The 25,292-nt window shown below is 46.7% G+C and overlaps 1 protein-coding gene across 3 annotated transcripts in view; it reads right to left on the bottom strand.

The window, feature by feature from the left end:
- The window catches only part of GFRA1 (GDNF family receptor alpha 1), a 208,625-nt gene that overhangs the window by 4,061 nt on the left and 179,272 nt on the right, over positions 1-25,292 (bottom strand). For all 3 annotated transcript variants that reach the window (XM_081823446.1, XM_081823445.1, XM_006742956.3), the window contains one exon: positions 22,776-22,954. In XM_081823446.1, coding sequence (XP_081679572.1) covers positions 22,776-22,954 — 179 coding nt within the window. The remainder of the gene's footprint in view (positions 1-22,775; positions 22,955-25,292) is intronic.

The raw sequence follows: 25,292 nt of genomic DNA, 5'->3' as shown, positions 1-25,292 counted from the left end.
TAGAGATAGGTCTTCTGAAGCTTGTTTATTCATTTGTTTTATTCATTGTCTCAGTCAACAAGCACAGAGCTATTTTCCAATGCTGGACATCAGGTGATAGGACCAAAAGGATATGGTTGCTGGGCTCATGGGGCTGCCCTCTAGTTGAGTAAACCACTCACGGCTTGGGAGTTATGGCACAGGACAGAGATTCTTTTTTTTTAAAGATTTTATTTATTTATTTGAGAGAGAGAGAATGAGAGAGAGAGCATGAGAGGGGGGAGGGTCAGAGGGAGAGAAGCAGACTCCCCGCCGAGCAGGGAGCCCGATGTGGGACTTGATCCCAGGTCCCCAGGATCATGACCTGAGCCGAAGGCAGTCGCTTAACCAACTGAGCCACCCAGGCGCCCCACAGGACAGGGATTCTTATAGACGGATCCCCTGGAGGAAGAGTGGCAGTGGCTCCCTGTCTCCTCACATTGGAACTAGTCCCCACTGAGCTTCTACCAGAGAACTGAGTTGAAGGAAAGTTTCCATTGCTCAAACAATTACAATAAGACCTGTTGACCCAATACCGCCCTTTTGTTTTGTAGAAGAAAACAGAGTCCAGTGAAATTAAGTGACTTTTCCAAGGTTACATAGCAATTTACTGGTAGAGTCAGGATATAGACCAGGTGTCTAAAACTTCTGAAAGAAAATGTGCTCTTTCCTCCATTACAGTGTTTCTTCCAGGCAATCCTGGCATGCTTGACTCTTCATGCTCTACCTGCCCCCAAATCCATAAGAAGAACCGCCCCCCCTTGAGCATCTTCCCCCAAAGGAGGAGCCTGTTAGCACCAAAGACAGAGAGCTCATGTGCCAATAGGATGACTCTGGTCAAGCATCACACCTGAATCAAGGAGTGTCTGGGCAACCAGCTCTGAGTGAATGGCAATGGGCAGGCTGCCTGGTGTAAGAAGACTTCTGGAACTCGTTGGAGACATGCTAGGCTGATGATGGCATATTCACCCAAGGAGTAATTTATTGACCATAATGCTACTTGGGAGGCATCATAATCTTTACCTATATTTGCATATACCAGCTGTGAATATGAAATAGAAACCTTTAAACAGGCATCAAGAATAAGACACTGTGAAGCATCCCCAGGCTATTCAAAGGTCACTAAATGTTATGTATAAGAGGATCAGAGGAGAAATGGGAAGAGGAATTGAACCTTACCCAAAAGCCTACTTTTAATCTATAGTAATAGCAGATCTGGTCCATTGCATTGTTACCTGCAGAGAATAATGTACAGAACTTTACATGTTTTATTTCTGTTCAAGATTGGAATTGTGCCCGGATACCAAAATGGCCTTAAAACATCACATTCTCTTTTTTCTTTGTGAGGCCATAATCTACAAAAGACATAAACCCTTGCTGTGGGCCTTTGCATAACTAAGAAGTTCACTAAAATGTGCAGAGAAAGCAGCCTGACTTTTAGTCTGAGACACATTATGCCTCCAAGTTGTTTCTGGGCTTATGCCTCCATGTTCTAAACCACAGGCCTTTAAGTTCTAAGGGTCAGGCAGGCCTCCTTCTTACTTTGTTCTGTATGATTAGCACTGGAATGTAGGTTTTTACTCACTACGTACACAATCCGAGACACTCATTAGCTATACTTAGTCACTTCAGGAATGTGTCGAAATACTAGTTCAATGCCCATCATTATTAGATAATTATAAAGGGGCTTCTACCAATGGATAAGAAAAGTCTTCTGTCTTAACAGATTGTCTTAAGTGGACTCTAGATCTGCAGAGGTAGATTTCTGACCCTCACTGGTCACCGACGGTTTCACGCAGCATGCAGGTCTACAGGCTTGCAGGCTCTTGCCTTCCATCTGGAAAGAGCGGGGATTACTGCTCTGTCACACAGGAAAATACATTTAAACCAGCTCCAGGTCTATAAAGTCTCTGAGCTCTTTTCCCGTCAAAGCAGGCATCTTGTTGGCATCTATCTAAAGGAAATGGTCAGCAAGAGGCCTTGTCTCCCTATAGCCCCACTGGCTTCACTAAAACTAGAGGCAGCATCTCCAAGCTCATCTTGCCTCGAGGACCATTCCTGTTGGCATAACTGGATAACCTGCAGAGCAAAGGTAATAATGTACACCCAGGCCCCCGCAGAGGCTCTGAGAAAATGCCTTCTCTCCTGTTAAGCACCTTCCCAACCCACCAAAGCACTTAGCACTCCAGAGGCTCAGCAGTGTACGCACAGAGGCCTTTAAATGCTCTGCTTACACAGTGTATTAACACAGCTTCCCAATGAGAGGTCTGGGTAGAAACTCCCAGCACCACAGAAGCACAGCAGAACAGCCCTGGATTTCCACCTGAACTTCGCAGGGACCACAGTAAGGTCCGGCGGTCTGATGAGAAGGTGAAGGGCAAATGTTACCAGTTATTGGATGAGCAGGTGGCACCTGGGTAACAGAATCAGAAGACTGCTCATAGACATGAGATTTTTTCCCAGCAAACCTGAAGTGCATACGGACAAGATGAGGGCCGTGGGTCTGCTGCCTAGACTCGCTAGCATCAAATATAGGTGGAGCATTACCACACGGGGCGTCTGGTGCCTCTAAGGGTTTGTAAGGTACACATGGAGGCGCAGAGCCTGGGAATTTAGACCCGTGTATGTCTGGCTGGTTGCATGCTTGTGAGTCTTGTATGCAGTCCGAATCCATCTGGTGACGCTGAAGGTCAGAAATCTCCTATGTAGATCCAGAGTCCACTTAAGGAAATCTGGCTCTTAGAGCTCATTTTAGAAGGCTGAGCAACCTGTTATTTCCACATTTGAAGGGCTTTTATCCTGAGCATTTCTGGCAACATCAACAAGCTATCACTGTCTTGCTAATCAGATAGGATAAATGCAAACATAGAATTACAGGGTGGCCCCCACCGTCAACTATTGCAAAGAATGCTTACATACTTTAAACATCGTTTCACAGGTGATAAAAATGGGGAGGGTCCCAGGAAAATTAAAAAAAATAATAACAAAACTTCCAAGACCTTGTAAGTTATAAGAAGAAACAAGAAGAGTACTTCTTACTGCTGAGCCCTAACCCCGTACAAATGGTAGAGTAAGGGAGTGCCGGCTCAAGGTCCTGTCTGTGGGCCCAGCAGCCTTGCTCATTAACGACATTCGCAGGGACCCAGCACATAGCGTGGCCAGCCCAGACCCGACACCAAACCTTACAGTGTGGCTTTAAAATATGACATTTCCTAAAAAAAAAAAAAAATAAAAAGAAGAGAGAAGGATAAAGAAGAGAAGAAGAGGGTGGATTTCATTTTCTAAAAGTCCATTTTAACTACAGGTACGACATGTTGAACAATGAATTCTTTCATCTCTTTTAGGAAAGAGTGTTTCCTAGCAGCTAATTCATACTTCTGTGGTTATGGGGGAAACCACCTGACTCTGAGAGGAGGGGAAACATCACCAGCAAACCATGGGACCACAAGGTTTCCATCTCGAGGATGGGGAGATGAAAGGGACTGGTGAAGCCCATCTCCAGCCCAGCAGCCTTGCTGTCATTGTGGAAAACTGGAGAACTTGTATTCAGGCACCTCCTAAGCCTTGTCCCTCCAGCAGTGTTGTAGAATTGTCGCTGGCAGTAATCTGCTAGCCCAGGCACGTAATAGAATTTCCACAGCACTGTAACTGTAGGGCCAGACCTCGCCAGTCCCTGGCACCAGAGGGTTAATAAATGCATTAGATGCTGTTAACCTCCGTTACCTGGAGTCAGACCTATGACGCTCCTGCTTTTTACCCCAGTGATTAGCATTTGGAAAGTCTGCCCCGGAGCCAGTAGCCTTCCTGTTCAGAGCGCACAGACACATGCCTTGCCGGGAGCCCTCCATCCAGAGCCCTCCCCCTGCCCTGGGACACGGCATAGACACATGAGCTCTGCCCGCAGTAGGCTCTCCCAGAGCCTTGGGGAGGAGGCACGCTTTGGAGGCGCACACTTGCTCTGTTTATGGACTCGGAGACTTAAGAGCGCCCCGAAGCGGAGCCTGGTCTTTGCGGCCCCAGGACTCCGTTTCTATAGAGAAGTCAGGGCTTTATCTCGGGGTTTTAGGCAGCTGTCAGCCAGCAGGGCGTGGAACATTTCTCTACTCTCCGCCACGAATAAGGGGAGCCAGTTTCTGCTCTACCTCCAGAAAATAAAACCAGAGGAAGTTGCCCAATCCAATAGCAACAGCCTGTCCAGGCTGCAGCCAAATGGTCATAATTAATGATGCTTCTGGTTCTTTTCTCCCTTGCTTTACTGATTAGAGAGATTTGCTATATTAGGAACCTGTGTGCTTAATGACAGAATACAAGCAATAGACAGAGAAATACACAGACTGTAAAATGCAATCAACTTTGCTCTCCAGCACTCACTAAGTACCTAGCTGCATCTATCACACTTGTCAATACCAGTTTATTAGCATGTGAGTCTCTTCTTCAGCATAAATTGGACCTTTGTGAGGGGAAACCATTGCATGAGTTCTTCCTGAAACAGCCATTCCCCGATCTAAATCTACACATCTTACATTTTCGGGTAGGACAAGACATAAGAAGGAGGGTGTGCACCCAAGTCTGAAGGTTACCTGAGCAGAGCAACCTGCATTTTTACATTGCATTTAAAAAAAAAACCAGACTCCCCTGACTATAGACTTGTATGGGCAGTACTTAACCATATCGCAATTCTATTGTGTACTTGATATGTGTTTGTCCAAATTAATTTCTACACAAAAAAGACAGAAAAAAGGAGCTGCCTGCTAGTGAATCCCAGCTAAGGAATGGTGGTCTGTCCAGGGCTCTGTAGTATTATGCTCTTTTCAACTTTTTGGATTTTGCCTGCTGGATTTGGGCAAGCCTGGGGAGGTTTTACTGCTGGTCTGGTCACAAGCCTTTCCAAAATCCCTGCCACGGTCTGTTTTGAAACTCACCTTCCTACTGATCTGCTTTTCCTATAAACTTGGTAACAACCACTTGCAACCACTGGTCTGAATAACGTGCAGTAAAGTCAGCTGCATAAAACAAGTGGACACATAAATAAGACCTGCTCTGAGCCCCTGGGCTTGGATGTTTGTCTTCTCGAGCCCGTGCTCAGCAGGGAAGGGATCCATTTCCGCCAGGCTGAACTCTGCCAGCCCCATGGACCCTGGTGCAGGCTGGGGAAGGGCTGAGGGGCTATGAGGAGGGAAAGGATGAGATGGGGCAAGTGTCTTTCTGAGAAAGGGACGGCTTTTTTACCCACTCTCGGCAAGGCACCGTGCCGGAACTGAGCCGGGGCCAGAAGACTTTCATTACGTGAAGCTCTAAGAAGGCCTTATAAAGGTATTTCCCTCAGCATCCGTTTGGGAGGGCCCACTGGGTGCCAAGTTTCCCTTAGTCTGGTATGCTCTGGGCAGGTTGAGCCTGGTCGTAAGATGGGGGTGGGAGAAAGGCTTTGGAGGCCTGAAGTCAGGCTTCCTTACCCAGAAGAAGTGCAGGCTCAGATCCCGGTTGGGCTGTTTAGACAAGGCCTCCGAAGTCAGTACAGTGAACTGAACTGAGGCCCGATTGTGGGGGGGAGGGCTGGGGGGCCGTAGCCTTGAAAGAGACATGGATTCATGTTCTTGAGTCTAGCAGGTCTTGGATTCCTGGCACCCATGGGGTATTCCAAGTTTAACTGTGCAATTCAGGTTGAGCTTAGGGCCAAGCCTAGAGTAGAAACCCTCTTACCTGACAGGTTTGGGGACTGTGCCCATAGATTATTTGTCAAATGAGAAGTTAAAGGGCAAAATCATTAAATCACTCAGAAATGACAGATCTGTCCCAAACTTTTTATTTCAAAGCTGTTTAAAAAAAAAAAAAGAGCAGAATAAGAACACTGAACATGAGATCTGCTCTCTAAACAAAATTTGAAGTACACAATACAGCACTGCTAAGTATAGGCCCAATGTTGCAGACCAGACCTCTAGAACCTACATTCATCTTGCATCACCGAAACTCTACACACACTGAACAACCACTTCCTGTTTCCCCTCCCCGCAGCCTCTGGCAGCCACAATTCCATTCTTTGCTTCCATGAGTTTGAGGATATTAGATATTTTATGTAAGTGGAATTATGCAGTATTTGTCCTTCTGTGACTGGCTTATTTCACTTAGTATGATGTCCTTCAGATTCATCCCTGTTGTGGCATATTGCAGGATTTGCTTGTTTTTTTAAAGCTGAATAATAATATTTCATTGTATGTGTTAAATCAAATATCTTAATTTCAAATCTGAATGTCAGTCATTTATTGATTTTTGGGGATATGACGAAGACCACTTTCTTTAAAAAAGTTTTTTGGGGCGCCTGTGTGACGCAGTTGGTTAAGCGTCCGGCTCCTAGTTTCGGCTCAGGTCATGGTCTCAAGGTCCTGAGACTGAGCCCCGTGTTGGGCTCCACGCTCTGCAGCAAGTCTGCTTGAGATTTTCTCTCCCTCTCCCCTCTATCCCTCCTGCTCGTATGTGCACTCTCTTTCTCAAATAAATAAATCTTTAAAAAAGAAGTTTTTTAAAGAAAGAGTTTGCTGATTGGAGTTCCCTGGCTTATGTTCTGCAGAAGCTACACCTATAACTAATTCATGGTCTACAATTTCCAATTTTAGTTTCTTTAAAATAGGAGTGACATTCGTTTGATACCTGCAGAGGAATTTCAGAGCAGAATCTTTTTACATTTTTATAATTTTTCTCAGTCTTTTATAATTTTGCCTCACTCACACATAATCCAAAGGCATTTTTTAAAGGAATTTGTCTTTCTCAAAGTATTCAACTTAGTTTTCATCGAAACAACTATGGTTTCTTTTGTGCTCCTATTTCAATCCTTCATATAATACTGATTTAAATTTGTAAGCAAAACACCAACCATAAGAGCATAAAAAAGGTTTGAGAACAAACGTGCCTGACTCTTTTTTTTTTGTTTCCATTTTTTTTATGATTATGTTATGTTAATCACCATACATTACATCAGTTAGGAGAGCTTCTACTATGGTTTAGAATTTATTCCTGGTATTAGCTTGATTGATAAAAGATGATAAAATGAATGCAGGCTAGGAAGGTCTTATTCTTGGCTTTTCAACCATCAGCTTTAATTATAATAATCCCTGCCCTCCTGCTTACCTCACAGAGTTGTTCTGAGAATCAAATGTGAAAGGGCTAAGTCCTTTAAGACCTCAGGGTGCTACTGAGGATTGCTTAGCCTCCCTGTGGTCTCTAGGCTGGTATTCTTGGACTGGGGCAGGGGCTGGAGAAATGCAAACGCTCAAGCTAATTTGGCTGGTGAACATGATATTGAATAGAACTGGCTCACGATCTTCTGTGAGCCCTTGGATTTAAAAATGAATGCAATGAAAAAGATACAGTCCAGTAAGATATATCAACAGTCCTCCATTAGCTAAGCAGTCCCCCGGGCTTGCTCGTTAGTCTCCTGCATGCCATAAAAAGGATGCCTGCAGCCCTGCACTTGTAATTCAACACTAATGGCAAGATGGTGCAGACTCTGTCTCCAGCAGGAAGCCTAACACGGCACTCGAGCTTGCCTTTCTCCCTTCCGTACTTCCCGGGATCGTCTTGCAGCTATTTCGCTTTTCCCTAAGTTGGAGCAAACACAGGTTGCAAACTACACCAGAGAACCGTGTTTTCCTTCCTGGTTAACTTGTTTGATTTGTAATATATTCAGACAAGAAGCAGTTATGACCTGTATTTTAGAAAATGATGCCCAATTAACAGTAAGATTATGCCAAACAATGTGTGAAAGACATTTTGGTGTGGGGTAAGGGAGGTGTTTTGTAGAGCAAACATTCGGCGAGTAGGGTAGAAAGGCAACTCAGGGGATGGCCCTGAAATGAAACATTTGTTTTCTCAAATGTGCAGTCGGAAATGCAAATGTGCAAGAGCAAAGGAAAAGATTCATTGTGGTCTCTGATCAGAAGTGCATGAAGCCTGTCTCATCAGACACGCATCCTTATCGCCATCAGATAATATTTATTAAGCCTCTTATTCTCCTGTGCATTTATGTGCAGCTGTGTGCGGCCCCGTAATGGCTCTGTGACTTATGGTGGTAACTAAGGGTTCATATAAAATGCCGTGGTCTGCAGATATAACCAACCCCGGGCTTTTGTTCACCCTCTGTTCAGAAGATGGAGCACTCTTGGTGCTGTGAAAAACCAGGTGAAAGCAAACCTTAAAAAACTTTAAAGAAAAGTATGCTTTTAGCAGATAGAGAAAAAACCAATAATTGAGGAAAACCAAGCAGACTCACAGTGAGAATTGTGACCAGTTACCATTCACGACAGCCCCCTCCTGTAACTGACCCCGTCAGCGCCTTGCTGAACACTCCCAGCTGCTCACAAGACTTTGAGCGGAGCTCTCCCCTTTGCACAGGTCGGGGAACATGGGCTCGGAGAGGCTGGGACTTTGACTCCCAAACCCATGCATATGGACCCCGTGCCAGACATGGCGCACATTATCTCCCATAACCCTCACATCACCCCGTGGAAGTAGTTCTGGTTATCCTGCTGACAGCTGAGAAGGTGCCAGGGAGAAAGTAACAAGCCCGGGGTCACACCTGTTGCCTAGCAGTACACAGCAATGGCCACTCTGGGGAAAACTCCAGCGATGTCTACTTGGTGCCCACCATCCTCAGCTTCCCTTCCAGACAGCCCTGTCCGTGGTATGTCTCCTCTAGGGCTTCAAATAGGAGGGGTCCTGTGGAGGGGAGCCTTTTGTTGAACCTCACAAGAGAACGGAGCCATTTTCCTCCCGCACATGAGCTCCACGGCTCAGACACAAGGCAAAGACTGTTATTCAGGGAGGCATGGTTGGTTCGAAGTCCAAAGGATGAAAGGTCAGTAGGGGATAGAAGAAATTGGATTTATTTATAGTATGTGATCTAAGTGTGCTCAGAGGTATTCTCGTAGGTTACCCAGAACAAGAGAGCATATTTATGGCCAAGATGGTGCAGACATCCTATTCCTTTTTATTAAGAATGTTTATTACCCGGCAATTGGGTTAAGCAATTGTCCAGCTGCTGAATTACTGTCCCTCTGATGGACCAGCCTCACTGCCCTCTAAACCACAGGAGCAGGGGGCCTAACAGCTCTTCCTAGAACGCACTAAGGGGCCCTAGTCTTCCCATCCCCAACCTTACATTATTATTCCCATTTTTTGACAGAAGTGATAAAGAAAAGACGTTTGGGAGGAGACGCCGTAAGTGGGTAATCATAACAAATAGCTTCAACTTGAGGCTGGCTCCCTTCTGCAGGGCACACACAGCCTGTAGGAGGCCCAAGTTCATGTCCCCGATGAATTTCGGGGTAAAGGTCATCAAATGCCCCCTTAGGACAAGCTCCTTCTGTCTCGTGCTCAAGCACAGACCCACAGGGAAGATAAAATAATGATAAAAACAGTTGCTGGGCTGAACTAGGCTGAGTAACTATGCTGGAGAATTTTAATTTGTTTAATTATTACAACCCTCCCAGGCAGTGGTGCTCATTATTCCCATAGTACCTAGGATGAATCCAAGGAGACAAAGTTACTCTCTACTGAAGTCCCCAGGAAGGTTTGATTCTATTGTAGCAAGAAGCCTGATCCTTCAGGGTTTTCTATTCTTAAGCACAACCTCTTTTTCTTAGAAATGAAAACCTTGGAGAACTAACCATGCTGCTGTTGGTCTATTGTCTGCATGATCCCTTGTCAAGCATCGGCACACTCAATGCCTGGGTTACACGATCTCAAAGCCAGCTTGGTTTGGGCGTAAATTGAATGAGGGTGTTGCCTGCGCTCTCCATAGGACTTCAGAATCACTAAGTGCTACCCCTCACCTTGTTATAATGCCGGGGGTGCCATGTGCTGGGGCATGGAATAGATACAGACACCAGGTGACTCCCAGAACGGCAGGAATGCCTGCCAGCTTTGGGCATCGTTGCTGATGTGACCCAGATGCCCTTGGGACAGACAGCCTTCAGTTGTTCCCAAGCAGCACCAAATTTCAGCTAGAAGTTCTCTGGAGTTGACCAAGAAGGGGCAACTGAGTGGGAAGCAGAGAAAAGGAGGCCTGCCACAGGGCTCGGACCCAGAGCTGGTCCACCCAACGATCACTGCACCCAAGGGTCCTGGGACCATGTTCCCGAGCTGTGCCCCATGGTAACTGTGTTTGTGTACTTGGTCCGGAGCCTCCTCTTTTTATTGATTTTAGTTGTCTGACAACATAACCCTGGAACATCCCAGAAATATAACAACACGAACTGTAATTCCAATGACAATGTGAGATAGTGCCTTTTCCCCAATGCTATATGCTAACACTCTTATTACTCGTAGTAATAGTATACAATTATAGTATAATGTAGGGCTCCCCATTTTGCCACACACTCACAGAATGGTGACATATGGGCTATCTGGAGGCATTAATAAGGGACTTCATTAGAGTCAGGAGCTGGGTTTGAAGCGGTGTTATCAAGGGGTCATCTGTAAAACAAAGAACCTTCTCAAGAGAGAACCAATTTACTCCCCGTTCCTGCTAAAGCTCTTCTGGCCTCGCTGGTGTCCACCTTGTGCTTGGCAAACAGGCTTACTCTGGGTGTAGGAGATTAGGGATAAAAGATTTTTTTTATAGAAGGAGAAAAAATATAATTCAGATATACGGCGCTCTGTGTGCTTAATTTGGAAGGCTTTGTGGTTGAGAAAAATAGATGCCATGAACTGCCTTTGTTGAAAAGGTGACATCTGGGTTCATTAAAAGGTATACGTTAGATTTTGATAAAGGCTATTTTTCTAAGTCATTAAATTGGTTTTTAAGGAACTTTCTACTCTCCTTCCTTTGAACAATTATTAAACTATAAAATAGAATTGCACAATTGCTAAAACTGTAATCTGAAATTTTACAGCCAGCTATAAAATGCTATATTATTAAACTATACTGAAGATGCTCAAGCCCATTACAACTTTTTAAATGAATTATAAAACCTTTTACTGCTGATAAAATAATCTTAAATTACAGTACTGTGTATTCTAACAATATGTTCAACCAAAGTTTGCTACAATGCAAACATGCCAATCACAAAAAAATCATTACTTGAATTAAGTTTGTGGAAGCTTGCACGTGACAGCAGGTGCAGAGAGCAGACGTTTGCAGGCTGGGCCGGACGGCCCTTCTGCCCCAGGGTGGGGTCTTTCCCCACGTTCCTTCCACCACAGGACCAGCCAAGAGTGAGTCTCTCATGTTCAAAGGCTACACAAGAGATACTTAACAGACCCCTGTGCACTGAAGGAAGGCTGTGGCATTAGTCATTTGTTCCACTGAAACTCATCCCATAAATGAGATTTTTATTTTTTTATTTTTTAAAAGATTTTATTTATTTATTTGAGAGACAGAACGAGAGAGAGAGAGAGCATGAGAGCGGGGAGGGTCAGAGGGAGAAGCAGACTCCCTGCTGAGCAGGGAGCCCGATGCGGGACTCAATCCCGGGACTCCAGGATCATGACCTGAGCCAGAGGCAGTCGCTTAACCAACTGAACCACCCAGGTACCCTAAATGAGATTTTTAAACTGTCAAATATTTAGTTATTAAGTACCTGCCCCTCACACATATGTTATGGACTGAATGGGGTTCCCCCAAAATTCATATATGAAAGCCCTATTCCCTGGGTCCTCCGGATGGGACTGTATTTGAAGAGAGGTCTTTAAAGAGGTGATTCAGTGAAAATGAGGCTGTCAGGGTGGGCCCCAATCCAATCTGACTGGTGTCCTCATAAGAAGGGGAGATTTGGACACACAGAGGGACACCGGGGAGGCACACAAAGGGAAAGGCCACGTGAAGGCTCAGTGAGAAGGCAGCCATGTGCATGCCACAGAGAGAGTCCTCAGGAGAAACCAGCCCTGCCCACACCTTCATCTTGGATTTCTGACCTCCAGAGCGGTGAGAAATAAACGTCTGTGGTTGAAGCCCCCTAGCGTGTGGTGCTCTGTTGCGGGGGGCTGGGCACACCATTGCGGTGGGCGACACTGCCCTCCGCGGATGGGCCGTGCGTGCATCTACCTACCACGAAGCCTGACCCCCAAGACGAAATGCCTGTTTTTTGGTACCAGTTATATGTTGCAAGCTTCCACGTCTAATGGGGTTTGAATACGCGACTGAAGGCTCATTTCAACAGGCTGTGTGGCAGCCTAAATGGAGTAATACCCAATTTCTGAGCTCTGAATTCAAGCACTCTCCTCGATGAAGGGCTTTGAAAATGCTCTATAAGCAGTTATTTCGAGAACTGTTTTTACAACAGCCTCTCTCCTCCCAGGGCTAACGTGGGTGGATTCTGGGAGGCAGCTTCCCTCTGAGCTCATGTGCTGGCACCTGGAGCTGGGAAGATTAAGTGCCAGGAGGCCACTGGGAGCCCCTCCTCGCTGGGAGTAGCCGGGCCCATCAGGTGGGGCCCTGAGGCCACTTGGCAGCCTGGCCCAGAGCTCTGCAGTGAGGCTTCTGGAGGAGCCCAGAAGCAGCCTGGGTGGGGGGCCCTGCGGCTTAGCACTTCTGCTAAGGGAAGACACCCCTCACAGCTCATTTCTCCCAGAGTGGGGGGAATAACCTGACTCTGAGCAGGAGAGCATTAGGCAAAGGCACTGTAGGTGTTGCCAACATTTGTTTTTTTTTTTACGGGACCCATACAACAGCGGGGGCTGGAAAACACTCTGTAATACACAGAAATGATGGAGACCTCACAAAGACAGGGAACCAAATACCACACGTGACAGGCTGCACCAAAGTCGTTTTCTTAAACTAAAGGCTCAGGAAAAGGCATCTGTGTTGCCAGAATCACGTAGGTTCAGCACATGCGCTGAGGGCTCAGTGGTGAAGCGTCTGGCACTGGCCAGTATGATCCTGCTCAATAACCCCCCATCCCCCGAAACTCCCCCACGCTCCAAGTCTGTGCGTGAAACCTGATGGTGGTGCCGTATACACATTTCCATCCGCTCTGGTCATCTGGCAAATGTCTCCTTTGAAATGTCACCTGTGGGTGACTTTTCCAAGGTGCCGGGGTGGAGGAGGGTGAAAAAACATTCATCAGAAGGAGGTGAGGGCGTGTGGGGCCCTGCGGGCTGTGGAGACCAGCAGGTCCTCGGATGATGAGAACCAGGTCGAGAGCCTCAGTCAGTATCACCTGTGACACCATCCACAGGTCCCACTGTAAGGGGAGTGTCACCTTGGGAAAATTAACTTAAATGTCCAAACGTGGGCATTCGGTGGCCACGGCGGCCCCTTTTCATTGTTCTTGCCTGCACTACCCTGGAAAGATTTGGTCCAGTGTGGCTGCTCGCTCTTCCATCTCCGTAGGCCCCTTGCCAGGTAGGGAAACCTGAAAAGACTCTCCAACACCTCCATTTGCCCTGTTGTAAAAAGGAAAGGGGGTCTTTGAGGCAGCCCTCGTTTCCTGGATGGTGGTCCTCAGCCAGGGACGATTTTGCCCTCCAGGGGACATCTGGCTCTGTCTGGGGACATTTGTGGGTGTCACCATTGGGGAAAGGTGCTCCTGGCATCTAGAAGGTGGAGGCCAGGGGTGCTGCTCACCATCCTACAGGACACAGGACAGCCCGCACAACAAAGGATTTCCGGACCAAAACGTCAAGAGGGCCAAGGGGGAGGAAGTCTCATGTGGGGGAACTCTTCACTTCATGGCCAAGAGATCACCCAACAATCCTTAGGGAAGTTTCCAAGATTGGCAGAGAGGTGCACAGCCCACCTTCTGCAAAGAATTTCCAAGAAGCAAGTGACCTCCCACAGAGAAGCATCTGACTCTGAATTACATTTCCAAACCACCACCCTGACAAGGCCTCACCTCTTATCCTTAACAAGCCTGTTCTACAGGTGCAAAGCCCCACAAGACCAGAAAAGCCACTGGAAAATAGGACCCATGAAGCAATGCACAACCCAGCCTGGCCCCCTCAGGGCACTTCTCTATGACTGAATGGGACAAAGAGGACCAGTGATAATCCGAGTGCCGGAAGCTTCACAAAACTTACAAATAATAAAGACTTACACGGTACCACCTCTGGGCTGGGTGCGACACCGAGCATACTTTACACGCAGGATCGCATTTAATCCTCATAATAGCCCAAGGAGGCTCTACCACTGTCATCCCCATTTCAGGGATGAGGAAGTTGAGGCTAAATAGTTTGCCCAAGGATTCATGGCTGGTAAGTGGTGAAATGAGAACAAGCTAAGAGTTCCAACTCCAGCTTTCTCATGAGAAGTTTCACTGTTTGGCCCTAGAATTAAAATTAGAATTTGACTAGCTTTTGATCCTGGTTTCTGGGAGATAACCTTTACATCCTTGGAAGTTCTTGAGTGATAGGAGTATCTTTGGTATTCATGAGCCCTTTGGATCCTACCTGAGTTCACGGTAATGAGATGACTCAGAACGGGGACTGGTCACCAGAGAGACCAACTACAGGCCAAGGGGCTGGGGCTTTGAATCATGTGAGGTCAGCCCAACTGCCTGACCTCCAGGGAGCAGAGAAGGGTAGAAGATTGCATTCAATCACAGGCCCAATGGCTCAATCAGTCACGCCTGTGTAATGAAACCCCAATTAAAACTCTGGTCACTGAAGCTCAGTGGAGCTTCCTGGGGGGTGAATGCATCAATGCGCTGGGAGGGGGACGTGTCCTGATCCCACAGGGAAAGGGAATGAAAGCTCTCTTCTGGAGACTCTCTCAGACCTCAGCTTCAGTATCTCTCCGTTTGGCTAGTCCTGATTTGTATCCTTTATAATAAAACCGTAATCCTAAGTATAGTGCTTTCCTGAGTTCTGAGTCATTCTAGCGGATTGAATCTGAGGGGTCATGGGAAGCCCTGAATTTGTAGCTGGTTGGCCAGAAGTGCAGGTGGCCTGGGGACTCCTGAAGTGTGGCTGGCTACTGAAGTCAGGGCCATCTTGTTGGGGACCATGCCCTTAACCTTTGGTGTCTGTGTTGTCTCTGAGAGCTGGCGTCAGAACTGAGTTCTAGGGACGCCAGTTGGTGTCAGAATAGGTATCGTTTCCTTTCTTTATGCCAGTTTATGAACCAGTCTGGCACCTCCATCTGCCAGATGTTCCACAAGAATGTAGGGACTGATTTTAATCTCTATTGAGTGAATAATGTTACCTAGAAACAAAAAGGTAAAGTGCTCTGATTTCGGTAATACAGTGCAGTCATTTCAAACACATAGAAGGAAAGAAGCTCCTTTTCTCTTTCTCCTCTCCTGATCCAGCCTCTCTGTGTCTCAGGCCTACTGTCTGAAAAAATGGGAATAAGAGTACTGACATGATGAGATTACTGTGGGGATTAAATGAGTGTGTGTGTGTGTATATCCACAATATATTCAATATTCTAATTATATATATGTAATGTGCTTAGAACCGTACTTGGCTCATGGGAAGAGCTTATACACATTTACTTTATTAATACCCAACCATAAAAACCAGAAGCGATGTGTGTTATCCGAGCAAATAGTTTTGGGTTCTGTTGTATTGGATGGTTTATAATGTTTCTCAAAGGAGGGTTTGGGGACCACTGGTGTCTATGACACCATGTAGGGGGCATTACTAACATTTTTAATTTTAATATTTATATATTGATTATAATGTATAGAGAACTAGCACACTGATTCATGTATGTGTCACATATGTTTTTAACAGCTTCAGATGAGTCTAAAATGATAGTATTTATATAAATAAGTATATCTAGTAATTGAGTTTTTTGTTTTGTTTTGTTTTTAATGAGAGAGAGAGAGAGCGCACAAGCAGGGGGAGCGGCAGGCAGAGGGAGAAACAGCTCTCCGCTGAGCAGGGAGCCCAATGCGGGACTCGATCCCAGGACCCTGGGATCATGACCTGAGCCGAAGGCAGCCGCTTAACTGGCTGAGCCATCCAGGTGTCCCTAGTAATTGAGTTTAAAGACGAATATGAAGCAAATAATAGTACAAGCGGAATGCAGATATGGGAAAGAATCAAAGTCTTGGTGTCAGAGGCTGAGACGTGGGGCTGGTTCTCAGACACGATCTTTTCTACGACTAGGACTGTTTCCTATTTACAGCTGTGTCACCTCTTCCCAAGGTCAATGCTGGTTAAATAGATGTGGCAATAGCCCCTGGTAGATAGTCCCACTCTGGGATCCAGGCTGGACCAAGATCTGACTACTGTCACGGCCTCGGTCATACCACCAAGAAGCTGGTTGTTAGGATGACACTCCCAGGAGACTCCTTCTGGGGAGATGGAGTTTGGAACAGTCATAACCCCTCAAGACCTGGTCCTTTCTTTACTGCTATTTGGTTTCCCATCCTCCTTGTCTCGGTGTCCAAAGTACACCTGTACTTTCCCTCCTTCCTTAGGGCTTTCTACAATGACCAATTCTTAGAATCGGCTGGATATCACTCCGTTCCAATGGTTCTTACAAATTAAGAAAGCACAGTCTAAAGAGCTCCATCTTTTTTCCTCCATGGACGCCCAGCCTCTGGGAAGAGCCCTTCCTTTATAGTCCCAGGGTCCAGAGTTAAAGCTCTCACACTTCTCATCAATCACTCTACCACGTGGAGAGGGTTGGACAGTGATGCTGGGCCCTTTGCGAAAGGGGAACCAGGTTTTTAAATCTCATAGCCGACCTGAGAGGCAGGTGATACTGTACAGCAGACCTTCAGAGAAGGTAGGACACGTGCCCTAGGTCACAGAGCAATAGGAACTGAGCCAGGGTTCAGACTCAGGTCCATCTGACCCCCAAAGCTCATGCTCTTCCCAGCAAAGCCACTCCTAGGCTGTCAACCACAGGTTAAAGGAAAGTACTGAGGAGGTGCCTGCAGGGTCTGCCCACTGGCATGGGTGGACTGAGTCCCGGGGTGAGCGTCCCCATGCCAGGGCTGGCTGTGGAAGGAAGCACCTCACTCTCTCCCCTTCCAGCTTCCTGCCCGCCCACCAATCATCCCGTGCAAAATCCCACCACCCTGGCCTTGCAATCAAGTGCCTCTTCTCCAGTGGAAGATTAACAGGACACCAAAGCACCCCATTGCTCTGCTAGCATAAATTGCAAGAAAAACATTTAGAATATTGATTAAGTGCTTCTTGCTTGAAGATTTAAATTTACCTCCTGTATTTCCAGGATTAGCTGACATAATGGGGTCAGTCTGCTGGCACAAATGATTTACAGAACACCCATTGGCAACTTGCCTTTTAAAACTCAACACTGAACATTTTCACTTGGTCACAGCCAGAGGAGTCCTGGGCATTTAGCAGGTTTGGATAATTGCCTTCCTGCCGCCACATCTAGAACTTCTGGGGTCTGGCCGTGGGAAGAGCTTTGAAATCATTTCCGGTCTGGTCTGGCCCTATCAGGTACAAAGAGACTTTGTTTAGGTGATGGGGTACTGGGGCGGTGGAGGGATATGCTGTTCTTCCAGGATGGAAAGTTTTGTTTCAGGTCTAGATGATTTTCAATATTCTGATATTCAATATTCTAATTACATATTTGAATACTCTAATATGTAGGAGGTAAATGGATGGGCAAATCTTGTCTGCCCTCTCCTCCTCTTATCAGTCGGCGAACATCCTGCATCCTACAAGCACCCAGCCCATTTCTATAAGCTTCAAACTGTACTCTGCGAAGAGAAGGAATTGTATCAAGTCAAGGAGGCCAGGGATTAAAATCCAGTGGATATTGCAGGTTCTCTGCTCCAGGAAAGATGCCCACCCTCACGGCCTTTGCCCCACGGCCCACGGAGGGCCATTCTAAGTGTCCCTGTTGTGGGACCTTTAGGGCTAGCGTGGTCTGACCACCAAAGTGGATGATGGGCTATTGGTGGGGAAGAGAACAGGAGCCCTCTGCTCTGCACTGGGGATTTCAGTAGTAAGCATTCTCGCAACGACTCTCCACTGGAGATGCTCACATTTCTTCATGACTGAGAAAACCACACTGCTGGTTTCTTTCTAGAATGCTGTCTTAAAAGTCCCACTAGGGAGAGGGGAGGAGCCCTACTTGAGCTCTGTCTACAACCTCTGGCCCTCCATGTCTCTCCACAGAGATGTTTTCTTTGGCTCCTAAGAAAAACTGACTTTGGTTGTGGCTCTCCCTGTTCCCTAGAGCTCTCCAACTGCTCACAGCTATCCCATACCCACCTTTTAGCCGTGGATCGGAGTGTGTGTGTCCCTCAGGCTACCAGACTTTCTCTTGTCAATCACAGCTCTTTTGAGGGGAAAGAGAGTGGAAAGGGGCAGAGACAGCAGTTTTCCCCAGAGTCCTCAGCCGCAGCCCCTGGGCTGTCTTCCCCAGGCTCTAGCACCTGTTAGACCATGGAATCCAAGACCTACAAATGCCACTTTAAGGGGTCTTTACTTTAAGCTTCCAGAATTAAGTGGTGTACAGTGAGGCAAAGTAGGGATTTTTCCAACACCTACTTACATCTCCCAAAGATATTTACTTTAAATAAGCGACAAGTACAGTCCATTTGGTTTAAATATCCTGAGCTTTTTTCAGCTAGCAGACCACTCAAGTGCACAGAAGACGAAATAATTGGTAGAGTTTTTAATCTTCCTTTGTTTTTCATGTGACCACTTTGTACAAGTCAAAGGGATATACCAACAATAGTGCAGTCTGCGTCATGCTTGCTACTAATATGACTGCCAATTAATCCTGACATGGGAGCTTGGCGGGTTACCCAAAACCTGCTATTTTATCACCTCAGGGGGTAAGCACTTGGACATTTCTATGACATTTTATACTAATCAATCAACTTTCCTTTTTTAAAGACAAGCCTTTCCTAGGAACTGCAGACGAGTCCTATATGCCCCACACCCAAGGCCACCCATTTCCCCAGAAGAATTGCATTTGGTTTGTTGATTATTACACTTTGAAGCCGACTTTTGAAAATGTTTATTCTTATTTCTTCCCTTCCAAAGGGGAAATCTATCTCAAATGTTAAGACAGGAACCCAAGTCCCCAAGAGTTTTCTCGTATTATTGTATATTTTAAAATATTACAAGAGGGTGCCTCTCAAGGGAAGTGACCTTTATAGCTGCCAAAGATAGTTGACTTTCTCCAAATCTGTTACCAATGGATCCCAAGCTGGTTTCAGTCAATTCTATTCTGAGTAATGACACACACGGCTGGGACAAACGCCATTCTAAGATATTTCTAGGACCCCCTGGCAAATGATAATTTATCTGGAGACAGCCAGGCAGGCAAAAGAAGGACAGATGGGGAGAATGAGTCTCCTGGGAGCCCTCCTCCAAAGTGAAAGTGCTAAATCAGTGCCAGGGACCACGTTCTCGGGGTGAAGGCCCATCTCTTATCACTCATTCACCCCCCATCCTCTGGCCTCCAATGATTCTTTCCACTGTTGTTAGTATAGGTCATTCTAAAGACATTACCAAGCTGCGAAAAAAAGTTTCACTGGCAAACTTCCAGTCTTTCCCTATTCCCTGTCTCCTGGAATTGCATGAGCTTTGTGTTTTCCCTATTACTTGAATAGCTGCTTTCGGGAGGCACTAGGACATATGGCTCTCTCAAAACCAGCTTTTCCCTGCCGCCTTTTCTATCCTCTCTTCTCTTCTGTTTTTTACTTCCTCCTTTCTGTCCATCTCTAATGCAAAGAAAGAGCCCAGGTTGGCTGTTCAAGGTCATGGAACAAGGCAGAGAAGTATACTGGTCTTGGGACAGAAATCCCAGGCCCTCCAAAGAATTGCCGTGTGATTCTGGTTAAGTCACTAGCCTTTGCCTGCCTCTGTTGCCTTAGGTGTAAAAGGGAAGGATGCCGTAAGCAAGGCACAACACCACAGTCCATCTGCTGTAAAGGGACCCGGCGGCCAACTGACCGGGCATCAGACATCACATGTGACATTTTTAAAGTACCATTCTGGAATGTTCACTCCGTCCCAGGCCCTGAAGCATTACGCCCGTTTAATCCCCTCAACTCTGGCAGCTCAGCCATCCTCGAGTTTTGTGGAAGCTGAGGCCTGGAGAAGCCACGGGGCTGATGAGGATAAGAGCCTGGGTCTGAACACAGGCTTGGCTGCAGAGCCCACGCCCTCACTCCCCGCCTCACGTGTGCAAAAATGGGCTCAAGCAGACCATCCCCTTAGGAGGAAAGGTGAGGTTTGGTAGAACCCTGAAGGACTCCCCAGAAGTGAAATGCTGTTCAGCTCCAAGACATGTGTGTCCTGTGTGTGTGTGTCCCAGAGAAGACAAGTATGGCTGCGCCCTCATGCCCTGCTCGTCCCACACTTCTATTTCCCCTTCCGCCGAGAAGTTAAAGAGCAGCCTCGACATAAACACCATGCTTTTACTTTGCCCCTCTATTTATGAGGCAGACTTCCTATCACTAATACAGGGGAAGGCGAGGCGCCGTTTCTTGGGAACAGAGCTCATGTGTCCCCCAACGTTGCCAGGGCAACCTTGCAGCAGCACAGAGTCCTCCTTGCGGGGGGCGGGGGGGGGGTGGCTGGGCGGATCTGTGTCGGAGGCACAATATTGTGTGGCCAAGACATGCGTGCACCACAGGAAGCAGAAGTCAGGCGCTGTGATCTGGGGGGGTAGGGTGGGGGATGGGGGAGCAGGGCACAGGGAGGTGGGGAGAATGCCTCCTTATGGCTGACACAGTCCTCTCTCAGTTTCCTCTTAGAGGAAACTAATTTCACGGGATTTCCAATAATGGCTATTCTTCTGAAACGCCATCTAGTAATTTGGTCTGACTTCCCAAAATGTTGACAAGCTGTGCCTTTGCCCATTATTTGTAAGTTCACTGAGGAGAGAATTTTTTTTTTTTGAGGGCCCATCTCCATGAAGTTTCCAAAACAAAGAAGGGGCTCAATAAACAGGCTAAACGCTCCCTCCGCAGCCATGCTCTGTGCGCTCAGACACGTGCAGAGAAAGACGTGGTTTTGTCACGGTCAGACCTTGCCTCTTGTACCAGTCAGGAACCATCTCTGGCCCACTCTTATCACCGAAGGACACCACGGTCCAATACCTTATCTGGCCACTTGTCTCACTGGTGCTAGAACCTGAGTGGACCCAAGAAGAACGGAAGGGTGGCCGAGGAGGAAGCAGGATGCCGAGCACCCGCCAGAGACAAAGAACAGATCCTGTGTCTGTGGTGCGATGTCTGGCTCCAAGCTCGCCTCTCCCCGGCTGGGGGGCTTTGTGCAAGTCACCTCCCCTCCCTGAGCCTGAGGGCTCTGGTGCAAGATGGAGCAGTTAGAGGCTGTAATAGTCCCCAAGCCTCCTCCTACTTCTGGCGGTTTCTGCACAGTGATTTGGACATTGGACATGCTCAGGAAATGCTTCAGAAGCATGAAGAGAATCTGGTTGACCTTAGGCTGTGCGGCTCCCCTCCCTGACTGCTCCTCAGCGCTGTGCGTATGAGTGGGTGTGAGTGCGTCTGAGGGTTTGTGACATAGGAGGATGGGAAGGAGACCAACAGTCAGCTGAGTGGCATGCAGGATATCCGAGAAGAAGGGAGACACTGGGGGAGAGAAGACAGCAAGCAAACCAGAAGCAGAGGAACTGCCCCAGTGGTCTGTAGGGAACGAAGAGGATGGTGAGTTAAGACGGTATTGGCAAAAGAAGGTTTCTGGTGAACATTCTGGTGAGCCTGATCCTCGGTGGCAGCAGAGTGGGGAGAGAAGGGAAAATATACTCCAGTGACGGGTGTGAAATGACAGCACGTGCCTGGTGCATGTGCCTTTCCCCAGCATGGCAGGCAGCAGAAATCCTCACGCGGTCACAACTACCCCCAAAATGCAGGAAGAACCACGAGAGCACCGGAGTCTCCTGGATTCCCAGCACCAGTTCTGTGACTCACAAGCTCCAGCAGAAGTGTTACTTCACCAAGCCCCGGTGTCCTCAAGTGCAAGAACAAGGCTAACGATAATACTGTTACTCTCCCACAGCCGTCAAGAGGATAACAGCCAGAGAGGTAAGGTGTGCGAAAATATTTTGCAGACGTACAAATAGGTAATCTCTTGCTAAGTAAGTAGCTGAATACCCGTTACTATGAAAAAAAAAAATCAATAAAAAGGCAGAATAAACACTCTGCTGTGACTAAAGGCAGGAAACTTTTGTTCGCATGCCATTGTGGTTCTGCCCTTGGAGATCTGGATTAACCCCAGGGAAGTCTCCTGGCCATTCTCACCGGCCTCTAGTCCCACGAGGGGCTCTGGGCAGGGTGGCTCCACATAGTTCCTCCTACTTCAGAAAAGCATTTTCTTCTGCTTCTGGAAGAACGAAGCCATACAGACTCCTCACTGGAGTTAACACCTCACTAGTGACAGTGTCTCTGGTTAACCTTTAGACAGAGTTACACGCTCCACGTTAAGTTTAAATGACAGTGGTGGCGACCGACCTAAGAGTACCTTCTCTTTCAATAGGCGCTGCTTTGTAGAGAACACAGAATAAGCATAATAAATAAATCAATGCCAGTTCAGCTCTGCCACTCCACAAACAGAAGGCTTAAAGATTCATCTGCCCAGCCCCCTCATTCCACAGGTGAAGACACCAAGGCCAGCTCTGGGGACCCTAACCAAAGTCGCATTCCCAGCAGATGGGAGTCAGTCCCAGAGTTCGTCTTTCTCCCGCTCTGTGGCACTTCACAATCTCCATTTATCATGGTTAAAATGCACTTTCAAGATTCAAACCCAAGCAGCCCTCCATCATTAGCCGTCTTATCTTTAGATGCATTGCAGGAAACTGGTCCGGGCTTCCCCCTCTACAAGTGAGCTCCAGAGGGGAGTTCGGCCCCCGCTCTTACCTGCAAATTTGCACAAGGTGGTAAAACATGAGTGGGGATTTCATTCTCAGAGCCTGCTGGCACCAGGGGCTTGTTCTTGGCCCGGAAGGCCGTGGTGGTGGCAGCTGTGGTCTGAACTGGGAGGGCTGGCTGCCACACGGTCACATCAGAACCATTGCCGAAGGCTTGAATTGCATTTTCTGCAGTAAAACAGGAGGAAATCCAATTTCAAAGTCAAGCAGCAAATGTAACAGGCAGGATACATAAAGCCAGAAAGGCACACTAGAAATTCTGATTACAGTATTGGACTTCCCTGAACAAAACCCACCCATCCCTCCACCCTACACATGCTGAGAGCCAGCCATCGGGTCAGGTGCTCAAAAATCAATTCATTCATTAAACACCGAGATGGACACTTAGGTATGCTCAAAGCGCAACAAATAGTGTTCCTATTTACGTACCAGGGGCTGAGCAAGATCCCTGCCCTGAAATACTCATCAGTCAAGTGCTTCGAAACCCAGCCTTGAACCTTTTTTGGGGGGGATCACGATCATTGATCCATCTTCCAAGAACATCCCTGTACTCTGTTAAAATACTATACTAAAAGCAAACTAGTTGGTGCTTTTTTTTTTTTTTAAAGTAACATAAACCTAATTATGAGGGACCTTGGTGGCATCCATGCTAATTTGGCAGGCAGTAAAATCAAACAGCAAAAGATGTGACTCACTACCGTAGAGCACTCTGCACATGCTCTGAGCAGCTACTATGGGCCAGGCATTGCTCAAAGTACAGATGCAACCAGTTTCTTTAAAAGAAAATAAATCTACTCCAATCTCATCAATATATAGTGCAAATTTAAGTAAGATTATTTTTCCCCTTTCTGCTCCCAGTCTTCCAAACAAAATCTGCATAATTAGGTAGGAGCAGCCCTACTTAAATGAAAAGTTTAAAATGTAAAACTTTAAAAGCTTATTACAATTTCATGGGATTAGATTGTTTTTATGGCAAGAGTAAATTGGTTGTGTGTTGTTCCCCTCCTCAAAATGAATTAAAAACAGTTTTTAATCAGGTCCTCAGGGATTTGGCCTGGCTTTAGGAATTTTTTATTTCATATTCATTGTATAAGAAATCAAACTCCTCCATTTGAGACCCGAATGTGCAAATTGTTAATATATGATTCTTAGCTGGCATTTTCCGATATACAAAACAGAATAATTTAAGCCTAATCTTCCTCTTAGAAGTGACATTTTGTTCTAAAATTGTTATCCTTTAAGTTCAGCAAACTGGAAGCTTGTTTTCTCAAACTTTACATTTTTCAGGCTGTAAGAAACAGCTTCGAATTAATATAAATGCTTTTTATGCTCCCAGCCACATTACATGGCTTAACGGGTGGGTGCGATGCAGAGAGGTTTCCCTGAATGACCTGGACCACCACCACCACAAGCCGCAGAATGCTTCTTTCTCTTTCCTGTTCAGACACGGAGATTCAGGAGACCCCTGCCATTTATTGTCACTACCTGAGCTTTCCCGTGTGCTTGCCTTGCCGCGTGGGGAGTCTGTGGCCTTGCTCATTCATTTACTGAAATGTCAGTGGAACACAGACTAAGTGCCCGGTCCTGCTCTGTGCAGGCCATGCAGCGGTGAACATCAAGGACAGCAACAACAGACAAAACCCCTGCCCTCACGGAGATCCCATGCCCCGGCTGGGGAGGGTATTAAGTGAAATATAGAATCCATTTAGTGCTGAGAAATGACTGGAGGAAATAAAGCAGGGGTGAGAGTGGAAGGGGGAAATATTCTGATAGAGCGGTCCAGGGAGGCGAAGGTGGCATCTGGAGAAAGACCCGAGTGACAGTCACTCCTATCTTACCTCCGTCTCCAGCTCATTCTTCTCTCCTCCCCTCACCCTGGCCATGCACTTTGGCTTAAAAATAACTGTGTTTCCCCCCAATAACTAGAAATAAACAATCAGTTAAAGTTGTGTTCATGATAGAGGAATGTGGGAGAGATCTGGTTAATCCGAAGGCAGAATTGGGTTACTGCATTCGGTTTGGAATCTACAAATTTTCAATTCCTTCTACTCTAGAGCCTTTTGCAAGAGAGTGAATTGATGGCGCTGTGTCTTTGGTGGACTGTGCCCCTTCTCATTGAAGTATAAATGGAATGACTATGAAAAATTCTGGCTGGCTTTGGTCCCTGTTGAAGACCAAATGTATTTATTTTTATTGAAAAGTCATTAGCAAAAAGAGGCCAGACCAGTCTCCCCTTCACCAAAATATTATTAAGCAGGGACACCTTTAGTTTCTCCATGAGGGAGAGGTTTTCCAGCCAGTGTGACTATCATCTTTTCTCACACTGACCTACACTGTCATTGCTTTATCTTCATTAAAACTTGCATTCTGCCAAAAGACTGTGCAGGATGTGGAAAAGAAGGATATATACATACTTTTCTTTTTTTAAGTCAAGACCAAACAAGAGATCTAAGGTACACTTCCCAATGTTTTAGCAAATGTCTCCATACTTCCCACTAGTTCTGTG

This window comes from Leptonychotes weddellii, chromosome 6 (assembly GCF_054177405.1).
Source record: "Leptonychotes weddellii isolate Sample4059 chromosome 6, ASM5417740v2, whole genome shotgun sequence".
Taxonomy (NCBI): domain Eukaryota; kingdom Metazoa; phylum Chordata; class Mammalia; order Carnivora; family Phocidae; genus Leptonychotes; species Leptonychotes weddellii.
Note: the sequence above shows the minus strand (reverse complement) of the source record. Positions and strands in the feature narration are given on the sequence as shown.